At 40.6% G+C, this 11,849-nt stretch overlaps 2 protein-coding genes across 2 annotated transcripts; both read right to left on the reverse strand.

Annotated features, from left to right (window-relative positions):
• Window positions 1-964: 964 nt before the first annotated feature.
• Window positions 965-1,978, reverse strand: LOC150007783 (trace amine-associated receptor 5). Its single transcript, XM_090280653.1, has one exon. It carries the CDS (start codon window positions 1,976-1,978, stop codon window positions 965-967), a length of 1,014 nt encoding a protein of 337 aa, XP_090136779.1.
• Window positions 1,979-10,469: 8,491 nt separating this feature from the next.
• Window positions 10,470-11,513, reverse strand: LOC150007784 (trace amine-associated receptor 4-like). Its single transcript, XM_090280654.1, has one exon. It carries the CDS (start codon window positions 11,511-11,513, stop codon window positions 10,470-10,472), a length of 1,044 nt encoding a protein of 347 aa, XP_090136780.1.
• Between the last annotated feature and the right edge of the window lie 336 nt (window positions 11,514-11,849).

Genomic DNA, 11,849 nt, shown 5'->3' on the forward strand with positions numbered 1-11,849 from the left:
AGGTGTCATTACCTTTACTAGTAATAGTTCCTGAAAAACATTTGGTTCAGTTCTGAGCAAGAATATGGCATAAGTATTTGTTTTTCCAAAGAAAATAATATGCTATCATAAAATTAAAAGATAGTAGTTATAACTTGTGTGATTAAAAAAAAAGAGGAGGAAAACTAAAATGGCGAGATGTGGTTCATTATCACTTTTATTTTTATTATTTTTTTGTGGAAAATATTTCACATATTTTAAAGTTTCTATTACAAAAGGAAAGGAAGAAAATATTCCTTCAAAAATATAACATATTAAAAATTATAATACATTTACTCAGAGATCATTGAAATAGACAAAACTGGCATACATTGTCATTGGGTTCCAAGGAGACAGGGATCTTAAAGGGGACATTTTGAAAAATGTTCCAAACACTTGGCTATGACTATGAAAAGTAAGGTGAAATTAGGATTCAAAAAATGCTTCCCAAAGTTAGATTATATGCTATTTGAGCTTCAGGACACCTTAGAAACAAACAGTACATGCCCCTCATTTTTAAAAGGAGGAAGCTTGGTGATAGGGAAGGAAGTCAAAGACTGAAGTAGTCTCACCCGGCCCTGCCAAGTGGCAAAACCAGGAGGAGAATTCAGATATACTGACCTCTGTGATCTTCTCCCTCCACTTCTGTATCTTACTTGTCTCAATGGAGCAATGAATGCAGAGCCAAATATTTTCACAGAGTTTTAACCTATCCAATAAATAGTTAGAGGACTTCCTTCCCCCTCTCTCTTTCCTGCATTCTACTATAGAAACCTTGAATGAAGGGAGTGCTATATCTCTTTCCAACTTAAGAAGTTGATGTTTCTCCTCCACTTAAACCAGGCTCCCTGGAAGCATGCCCACGAACTCATCTCTTCATCCACTGCCACAGCACCACGTAGCCTTCCTGCAGAGCCCAGCTGTTCACCTGAAGCCAGTAAAGGAGTCATTCTTGATACAAATCAACAGTAGGTGTTCGAGGTGAGAAGATCTCTGGACTCAAGACGAGTCTCAGAGCCTTCCTGAACCACCGATAGGAAAAGACATAGATGATGGGGTTGCAGGCTGAGTTGAAGTACGCAAGCCAGATGAAGATGTCAAAGACCAGAGGGGGTGTGATGAAGTTAAGGAGGCTGTCCACCAGCGTGTCGATGGTAAAAGGAAGCCAGCACAAGAGGTATATGCCCACAGCAATGCCCAGGGTCTTGGCAGCTTTTCTTTCACGCTTGGCAGTGCCAGCCAGGCTTTTATTGAAGGTGCTGATCTGCTGGGCCTGCCTAGCAGCAACCACAAAGATCTTTACATACAAGCTGATCATGATGAGGCAGGGGAGAAAAAACACAGGAAAGTTTAACCAGCCCCAAAACTTATTGAACAGCAACTGGCAACTGCCCAGGCAAGGCATCTCTTCCAGCCACTGGCCGAGTCCTCTCTCAACTACGTCTGTGTAGACAAAGAAGGCCGTGTAAGCTGCTGGCATCCCCCACCCTGCCACGATGTACCTGAGAGCCACCCGAACTGTGAACTTGGAGGGATAGAGCAGAGGCTCACAGATGGCACAGTGGCGGTCAATGGAAATGAAGCAGAGGTGGAAGATGGAGACAAGGCAGAAGAGGGTGTCCAAGTAGGTATGTAGGCGGCAGAGAGAGTCTCCAAAGAACCAGCAGCTCTCTACTGAGCGAATGGTGCTGAGCGGCAGCACCAGCAGACCCAGAAGCATGTCAGCCAGGGCCAGAGAAAGCAGCAGGAAGTTGGTGGGAGTGTGCAGTGCTTTGAAGAAGGACACAGTGAACACCACAAACAGATTTCCTAGGACTGTAATCATTATGCCTGCTGCACAGGCCAGGTAGATGGTCAACTGGATGCCCAGAGGATGGACAGTCCTGGGGCAAGATCCATTTACCTGGTAGCAGAACACCAGGGGGTGGTCTTCAGCACCTTGGTTGGGGACAGCGCTCATTTATGGTTCCTACTCTTCCTTCTCTCTCTAACATCAGGCCACCTGTCCCCCCAAAATAAATAAATAAACAGATAAATAAATAAATAGATCTTTATCTGCTAAACAGTTGGAGTGAGATCTAGAGAGGAACTAAAGGGCAATGTAGTACAATTTTTCTGAGTACTGAATCAAACGCACCCTGAGAAATCAAATATAGCACAGGATTCAAGGTCTCATAAGAGTTACTTCTGCTAGCCCTGGTTTGTCTGACTGGAACTTGGGAAACGAGTTAAGATGCTACCCTTAAGAAAAGAGAAGAAAGATGTAAGCTAAATGTTTTCTCAAAGGAAAAAATAGCTATTTCACAGGAGGTATTATACAATTATTGAGAAGGTGTCTCTTCCACTTGGATAAGTTACCTATTGTTAAAGGTAAAATGATATTTAATGTTATGAGTCTGAGCCAAGCAAAAAATTAATTCTTGTTAACAAATCATTACTTAGGTAAAGAGTAACTTCTCGGTCTCCTCTTTAAGGATTAAATAAATTGACAGTAAAATCAACAGATTAAGCTTTTCAATTATATTTCAACTCTTCCCAAGAAAAAAAATTTCGTATGCAACGAATTGAAAGAATGAAATTGCCTTGTTTCAGTTTTGCATCCTTCGCAATTTCTAAAACACAGTATTTATACATCTTCGGAGGAATATCTGATGTGAAAAAGTATCTTATCTATCTTAACACTAGTCTGTAAAATTTTTAAGCAAATTCTAATAAATTGAACTTAGGGTTCCCCAGCTACTTACAGAGGCAGGAATCAGAATCACTTATGGGAATAAGTCCTTTTTGTAGCAGGTAGACATAGGTATGCAGAATCCTCTTCTATCTGCAAAGATGACAGATTTTATACTACAAATAGAAACTACTTCTGCATGTTGTATGTTATGCAAATGAGCACTGAATGAGTACCAAGGGACCTAGTTTACACTATTCACAGGTCTCAATAATTTGTTTCCTTCTTAACACAGCATCATAATTTATCCTGTCAATTAGTTAAAGATGAAAATTAAACACACTGGATTTATAAAGTCTTTTGTTTAATTTTTCAGTGAGTTTCATGTATCCCTTCTGCTTTAGGGTTATTTGTGTACATTTGTCTCAACAAGAGAAATAATTGAGAATAATTGATCATAAGTCCTTTTTAAAAAAAATATGCTTTATTGATTATGCTGTTACAGTTGTCCCAATTTCTTTACCCTTTGTTCCCCTCCATCCAGTGACCCCCCACCATTTGTCCCCCACCTTAGTCCATGCCCACTGATTGTGCATATAGTTCTTCTCGACATCTTCCTGTCTACTCCACTCCCTCCTACTATGCTTCTTAATTTCTGTACCATCTCCCTTTCTCTACCCCCTTCCCCCTCCCTGCTGACCTCCCCCTATAATGTTCCTCATACCTATAATTCTTTTCCCACTCTTGTTTCCTACTTAGTTTGCCTTTGTTTCGGTTCCTAGCTTCTGTTGTTGGTTTTTGTGATACAATTTTCATTTTAATGTTCATAGTTTTGATCCTCTTTCTCCAAAACAAGTCCCTTTAACATTTCATATAACAGTGTTTTGGATCTGATGAGCTCCTTCAGTTTTACTTTGTCGTGGAAGCACTTTCTCTGACCTTCTATTCTGAATGACAGCTTCGCTGGATAGAGTAATCATGGTTGTAGGTTTTTGCTTTTCATTACTTTGAATATTTCTTGACAGTCCCTTCTTGCTTGCAAAGTTTCTTTTGAGAAATCAGCTGAGAGTCTTATTGGGACCCCTTTGTATGTAATTCTCTTCTTCTCTCTTGCTGCCTTTAAGATTCTCTCTTTAGCTTTAATTTTTGACATTTTGATTATAATGTGTCTTGGTGTGGTTCTCCCTGGGTCCAGTTGTTTTGGAACTCTCTGTGCTTCCTGGACCTATAAGTCTATTTCCTTCCCCAAATTAGGGAAGTTCTGCTTCATTGTTTTTTTTTTTCACATACTTTTTCGATTTCTAGTTCTTCTTCTTCTTCATCTTCTGTCAACCCTATGATTTGGATATTGGCCCAATTATAGCTGACCTATTTGTTTCTGAGCCTCTCCTCATTTTCCTCACTTTTTGTTTCCTCTTTCTGCACTGGTTGACTGTTCCTTCCCTATGTTCTGATTTGTTGATTTGATCCCTGATTTTCTTTCCCTCACCACTAGTTTCATATGTGTTTTCGATCATTTCAGCAGGACGAGCCTTCATTCCTTCCCCGCCTTGTTTAAGATCTGCTGTTATGTCTGTAAGCATTTTTATAACCAAAGCTCTGAACTGTGCCTCAAAAAGATTTCCTATCTGCTGAGTGGTTAGATTAGATATTAGCTGTATAACCGGGATCTCTATAATGATCTGTGCCATCCTGACAGTTTTGTGTTTACTTTTGTTTTCTGAGCAGGGCTGTCACACCTCCTATGCTATAGGGGGTGGAGGCCCATGCACTCATCACAACTGGGTGACCCTTATCACCACACTGTGGCATTTTGTGTGGGGGCAGGGGCCCAAGATGGATTCCTGCCATTCACTCTCTGCTGAGAGACCAGGAGCCTCCTCTTCCATCCCCATGACCTCCAGCCTTCACAGTCAGAGGCAATGGGGGTCTGCTTTCCCCAGTGTTGGAATCGCAAGCTGACAGGTTTGGTCTGCAGCCAGGAGTGCTCCCCAGGCACTTCTCGTCTCCCCTTAAATATGGGTGTCTGTACTTACCGCCGTCCTACTGCTATTGCCGCTGCTGCTGCCACCAGCACAGCTTGACCTCTCTGCCCCTCCTTCACCCTTCCTACTGGTCCAGACAAGCACCACTTCTTTATAACTTCATAAGTTGGACTTCCATTTATTTTCTGGAACTTCTGGTTATTTCTGGTCTTGTGGTACTTGTTTCTTCTTAGTTGTGGAGGGAGATGGACTGTGTCAGTTTAGGCCTCCATCTTGGCTGGAAGTCTTCCCTGTGTGTGTTTGCCTCTGTGTCTTAGGTAGAGTTGTCACTCCTGTTACATTGTAAGGGGCGGAGCCTTAGGGATTTGTCAGTACAGGGCAACCTGTTTCATCACGTTGTGGCTCTTATGTGGGGGAGGGGTCTGAGAGGGAACAATGCTGCTTGCCCAGCATTCACCCATTTTCCAGGCACTTCTCCCACTTCTGTATGGGACTGGTGCCTCTCTAGCTGTTGCCCTGGCTATCGTTCCCAGAGTGGGTGGGTCTGTGGACGTTCGAGGACTGTGGGGTCCCTTTAAACAAGTGGCCTATGCTGAGAGACTGGCAGTTTCTGCCTCCACCCCAACCCCCACTGGTTTGCACAGTCAGAAACAATGAGGCTTGATTTTTCCCAGTGCTGGGACAGTGAACTGTGCAGTTTGGTGAGGATTTGGGAATGCTCCCCAGGTGTCCCATCTGACTTTTTAAAATGTGTGACTGCACTTTCTGCCAGCCTGCTGCTGCCACTGCCGCTGCTGCTGCCACCACCACACCACGTCCTCTCTGCCCTGGCTCCACCCCTCCTACCTATCTGGATGAGTATTTCTTTATATTTTTGTTTTCTGGACTTCATGCAGCTTGATTTTCTGGAACTTCTGGTTGTCTCTAGTTTTGAGGTAGTTGTATTCCTTCTTAGTTGTGGAGGGAGACACAGTGTGTCTGTCTATGCCTCCATCTTGGCCAAGTCTCCTGATCATAAGTCCTTTGGTTTGTGACTGCCACATTGAATTTATCATGATGCCTTTTGTTTTACTTTGCCTTATATTTTTCTATTAAGTCATTTTTATTGTTATTCTATTACAGTTGTCCCAATTTCCCCCCTTTGCTCTCCTCCACTAATTCTACCCTTTGCTCCTACTGTCAATTCCCACACTGTTGTCCATGTCTGTGTGTCATTCATACATGTTCTTTGCTTAGTCCCTTCCCCTTCTTTCCACCACTATCTCCCTTGCCCCTCCCCTCTGGTCACTTTCAGTCTGTTCTATATTTCCATGCCTGTCAAACTATGTTTTGTACTGGCTAAAGAAATCACAGTATACTGAACAGTTCACCTGGGCACAGAAGAGTTAGATTTTTGTTCTGCCATCTTCTAGGTCATTACTTATCCTCTCCCTCTCTCTGTCTCCCCATTGGTAAGAGTACCTACAATTAGACTCACAAGGGTATTATCAAGGAAAATAACAAAAATAACATGTTCAATAATATTCTGTTCTTTATGTTTCTTGGCACCAAACTTCCAGAAGACAGAATGCCTCTTGGTGAAATCATTTCACAATATAAGTCAAACTAATGTTGTAAAAATGACAGAATTCTAAAGGTGATAATAGAGTACATTTGCTAGTTGGTTCTGTAGGAGAATGTGGGACAAGTCAAAAAAGATGAAAAAGGTTGGCATGTAACTCCCCATTCTCCACAAAACCCTGGCTAAACCCAGTGGTGATTGCTTAAAACTTGCCTTGTACCAAGTCTATGTGCATGGAAATAGATTTCTTACTCCAGCATTAATCACACCAGGAAGGATCTTGCTTTACCACATACCATGGCACCCCTTAGGTTACAAGTCATAAACCACATGCAGTCAGCCAAGGAGTCCTATGACTCTAAGACTAATCTGACCAAGAATCTGAAAAATAGGACAAATATCTTACAACTGGAATAAGGCCTGAAGATGGAAACCTCCAAAAAAGTTTTTGGTTCTGGAATATATTATATCAAAGCTGCAATGCAATATACATAGTCCCACTTCAGTGACTGGAAATGGGTCCTTTACTAACCCTGATGGCACAGCCCTTTGGCCTAAAATTCAGGCAGTCTTCTCTAAACCCCTAGCCAGGTTAAATTAATTTTCCTTCTCCAAACTTGCTTAGCTTCCTGCAGTGTAATCAAGTGCCTCTGATCTTTCCTTGAGGTCATGATTTGAGTTTTATTCATCTCTGAACCATAAGCACTCAGAATAGCACTTGGCATACAGTAGATACTCACTAAATGTTTGTTGAACTGAGTAGTTTTTAATACAGAAAGCAAGGTGTACATGGCATTCACCATCCTCCCAAGATAATGACTACTCTGTTTAGCCTGGATGAGTCCTGGAAAGGAGAGCATTAGATGAGGAAAAATGATGCGGTTGTTCACTTTCCCTTGGACTAGCCTGGGAAGAGCATGTGCAGCTGTTTTGAGAAATAATTAAGCTAATGTTCATGGACAACCTTTGTAAATTACAGTTCTTTATTAAGGTAAGGAATGATGATGAGTCAGCAGAAGTTTCCACCTGCTCCTTCATTTCTTCTCTACCTCTGGTGAGCAATATAAATGCTGATCTGCATAAAGGACCACCACATGGACTCAAAACATCAGTTCCTTGATGTTGTCATGTATTTTATGTTATTTTGAAGATCAAATGAAAAAAAACTGAGTATGTGCTGAATGACTCGCTGCCCTTCCTATTCAGTCCCTTGGGTTTAGCAGTCCAATGTCTTGGTGAATTCCCAAAGAGTACAGGAGGCTCATCATGAAAAGCAAATTGTAAAATCCTCCTGACCTTGTAAGGTGGCCTATTGCTCTATCAGGCCCTGGAAGGAGGCCTGAAGCTTGAGGAAGTCCTCCTGTTCCTCAGGCCTTCTGGATTAGGGGCAGGGGAAATCTCTTCCTGAAGGATTAAATTACCGCAATCAGCAAAGAATAAACCAATATACTGTTAAGTGTTTTGAAACTGAATTTTGATTTCAAATACTGTCCTATGAAAACAATAATTTAATGACATCTCATGACCTAAATACGCTACCTTTAAATTATAAAATTATAATTACTGACCATACGAAGCTACAAATGTTCAACAGAACAGGTAGATCAAGAACGTATTGGGAATTCTTAACTGAATAGGAATGTTTTTGAAGATGTTTTAGAGTAATAAGTAGTTTTTTTAATAACAAGTTTAGATTTTAAAAAAACCGAAAGGTTTATGAGTGCCTTTAGGATGTATGTATGTGAACATTAGAAACCTTAGGGTTAGATGTCCTACATAGAGGTGTGATGTCATTGGCCAGGTCAGAGAATGGATGGGGTTTGATTAACCAAATATTCTGATATTACTATAAGAATTCCTATAATAAATACACTTAACATTAAAACCTATGACAATGATAACAAATTTTCACTTTGTAACCTACCAGTGTCTTAAGGTTATTGTTATTAAAAGCAACCTTACTTTCTGCAAATATAGGCAAACATTAATGAATATATTGCTCCATCCACATATAAACATTCTTTGTTTGTATGTTCCATTTAAATTTTTTCCAACCTGTCAATATACAGGCTAGTGAACAATATTTCTACATGACAAAACTTGTTCCTGAAACACTTGGATTATTGACACATTAAGCAAAGGAACTGAAGACCTAGCTTCTATCCTCAGAAGTTCACTGTATGGACTGAAAGTGTCTTTCTATGTGCTGCAAACATTTCTGGTTTGGTGAGTCTTTTTCCATTATGTGCAGTAGTGGCTCTGAGCTCATGTTTCCCAGTACAACACTGTGCACAGATGACCAAAGCCCATTAGAACAGGAACTAAATTCAGTTCTATCTCTGCTTTACAAATAGGCTCTTTTTTCCATCTTTCGTTCCAATAAAAGAAGCCTCCACTGTCTAATCTCCTTTGTTTTATAACTCATATTTCTGTGAATTTGAGTAATTCTCATATCCTCAAAGTTCCTATGTTTTAGTCACCTAACAAATGTGTTCAGACATGTTTATGGGAAAGGTACCATGTCAAGCACTGTGGGATACCAGCATAAGTAATAAAAGGTTGTAGTCTTGCACACAAAAAGCTTACAGGCTTGATAAGGAACTAACACACCTGTGCACACCCAGCCCTGATACAAAGCAGGAGCCAGAAGAGACAGGTTTGGGATGGTGCAGTGGGCATAGAAGGAAAATGATGGATGTGTTTAGTTTGAGATCTTGAGGGAGCCTACAAAAAGATACTGATTGTTAAAAAACAAAAATACTCAAATTTGGGAGAAATGATAAGGGTAAATGTAAATATGTTTGAGAGAAATATAGAGAGAGGTGGTCATAGAAGCTGTGAGATGAGATGAGATTAGAACACGGTGTCTCAACCATGGCACTATTGAAGTTGGGGACCAGATAACTCTTTGTTGTGAGGGACAGTTCTGTACATTGTAGGGTGTTTAGCAGCATCCCTTACCTCTACCTCTTAGATGTCACTACTACCCCCTCTCTGGTTGTGACAACCATAAATGTCTCCAAGGGACAAATTATCCCTGATTGAGAACCAATGGATTAGAGAGACAGAGAGATGGTGTGAAGAATGAAAAGAAGACTATAAAAATCAAAATTTGGTGAAATAAGTTTATGGAGTAAGAGAAGGAAGAACGACAAAAAGACACAGAGCAGAGACATTCATCAAGGCAATAAATATTATCCTAAAACTCTGGGCAGGGAAAGAACTTCAGTTTGTGAATGAAGTTCAGCATTGGTGAATAATTAGTATGTGTACACACACCCCCAAAGAGATGAACACCACCTATATACATGTGTATATACATAAAAATTACATATTGAGAAAAAGAATATACTTCTAAACTATTTACCCATTCTTCTAATTTAATAAAACACTTCAGTTTTATCAAAATATTGCAAACCTCACATCAACTCTTTTTTTTTAAAGAGGTTTAAGTCAGAACCAATAAAATCTGAAGTAAATACAACTGTCTGCTTCCTTCTCCCTTTCTGTCATTTACATGCTTCCCAATGCAGAATCCCAGTATTCTCAAGCTCTTGCCCCGCTCCTCTAAGATGTTAAGAATAATCTCAAGAAAGGTTTAGTTAAACTGTATGTGGCTGTCAATGAGTATGAACCAACTGCCTCTCCTCTTTAAAAAAAAAAAAAGATTATATTTATTTATTTTTTAAAAGATCGGAAAGGAGGCAGAAAGAGTGGGAGAGAAACATCTATGTGCAATAGAAACACCAATTGGTTGCCCCTTGCATGCCCCCAACTGAGAACCTCGTCTGCAACCCAGGCATGTCCCCTGACCAAGAATTGAACTGTCAGCCCTTTGGTTTGTGGGACAATGCCCAACACACTGAGCCAACCAGTCAGTCTGTGTCTCCTCTTCTGATGTTTACAGGTAAAAAAAAGTAGAAGATCCTTATTATTTGATTTAAGCCAAAGGAGTGAAATTCCAACTTTCTAATTTTGGAAATTCAGGAATCAGCCAGCCTTGGAAGAGAGTTTCTTGTTATTGGAGGTGCCTTCCTAAACACCCCAGAAATTAACCACTTTGATAGCTCTGGTATACCTAGAAGGCTTGATTTGGTGCTCCTACTTAGACATCTGTTACAGCAACTGAAAGAATCTTCTTATCTACTACAGCCATGCCCCTACCTTATGGTGCATAAAGTATCCCAGATTCCCTACCAGGAAAGGATCTTAAAGAATGGAAAGCATTCATCGCCTAAGCATGTCCAGGAAACAGGCTTAGGGTGGAAGAGTCAGGGTGGAAGATTATTCCTGTGACGATCATCCTCAATGCCTTGCGAAACCAAGGATAAAACATGCCATATATGATGGGATTGAAAGTGGAATTGAAATAACCCAGCCAAAGGAAGATATTATACAAATCTTCAGGAGTTGTAAAGTTAATGAAAGGGTCTGTAATTGTCAAGAGGAAAAAGGGCAGCCAGCAAAACACAAACACCCCCATGACTATGCTTAATGTCTTGGTGGCCTTGCTTTCCTTTTTGGATGATGCTTTCATTTTCTTTTCTGTCCCAACTTGTTTCATCGTAGGACCCATGTCAATTTGCTTAGAGTGCTTCCTGGCTACTGTGAAAATGTGTATGTAAACCCCCACCATTACCATCCCAGGGAGAAAAAAGGCTATACAGGAGGCCATAACCCCCCAGAACTTATTAAATATCAACACACACAAACCTGTGCAGTCAATGGCTGCAACAAAATCTTCTGCACCAATTATGTTTAATTCTGAGAATACCAGGCCAAAGGCAAAAAAGATTGGAATAGACCAACTGATGAGCAGAAAGACCTCTATGACAGGAATGGTAATTTTGGTGACATAATGCAAAGGGTCACAAACTGCATAGTAACGATCCACTGAGATGAAGCAGAGGTGAAAAATGGAAGTGGTACAGAGCATGATGTCACAGCAGCTATGGATTTTGCAAAAGAGATCTCCAAAGTACCAGCAGGATTCGATGGACCGGATCATGCTGAATGGCATGACCACACAGCTCAGCAGAAAGTCAGTGGTGGCCATGGAGAGGATCAGGTAGTTGGTTGGGGTGTGGAGTTGCTTAAAGTGAGTGATGGCAATGATCACAACCAGGTTGCCCAGTATGGTCATCACTATAGCACCAATCATGATAATGTACATGGTAGAGACACTCAGCACAGACCTCACATTTCTAGGGCAAGAATTGTTAACCAAAGCAAAACAAAGTTGTACTTCTGAGGGGTCCCAAAGTTCAGGTGAATTCATTGTCTTGGTCCCTTGGGTATTAGTTGTCTTTTGCAAAAGTGCTGTGTTTCTCTCCTTTCTGTGAAAGAAAGGAAAAACAATGACAATCATTGGCAGCTTTTCAGAAGGGCTTAGCTAGCTGGCTGCATTTCCAATCCCAGACTGAACTTCCTACTGATTGGGGGCATTGCTTTGGATCCTGCCACTTAATACACACAATATATTCAGTTAAGAAAACATTTCTCTCTCCAATGTAAATAATATAGTTTTTAGAATTTAGAGCAATATGTGGTAAACTAACGCCTATAAGATTATACATGAATAATTTCAAAATGAAAGGGAAAAATATCTAAAATG

This window comes from Furipterus horrens, unplaced genomic scaffold (assembly GCF_987537825.1).
Source record: "Furipterus horrens unplaced genomic scaffold, mFurHor1.1.pri manual_scaffold_6, whole genome shotgun sequence".
In the NCBI taxonomy this organism is placed as follows: domain Eukaryota; kingdom Metazoa; phylum Chordata; class Mammalia; order Chiroptera; family Furipteridae; genus Furipterus; species Furipterus horrens.

Coding starts and splice junctions, on each gene's coding strand:
- LOC150007783 (XM_090280653.1), bottom strand. CDS start 1,978: ATGAGCGCTGTCCCCAACCAAGGTGCTGAAGACCACCCCCTGGTGTTC.
- LOC150007784 (XM_090280654.1), bottom strand. CDS start 11,513: ATGAATTCACCTGAACTTTGGGACCCCTCAGAAGTACAACTTTGTTTT.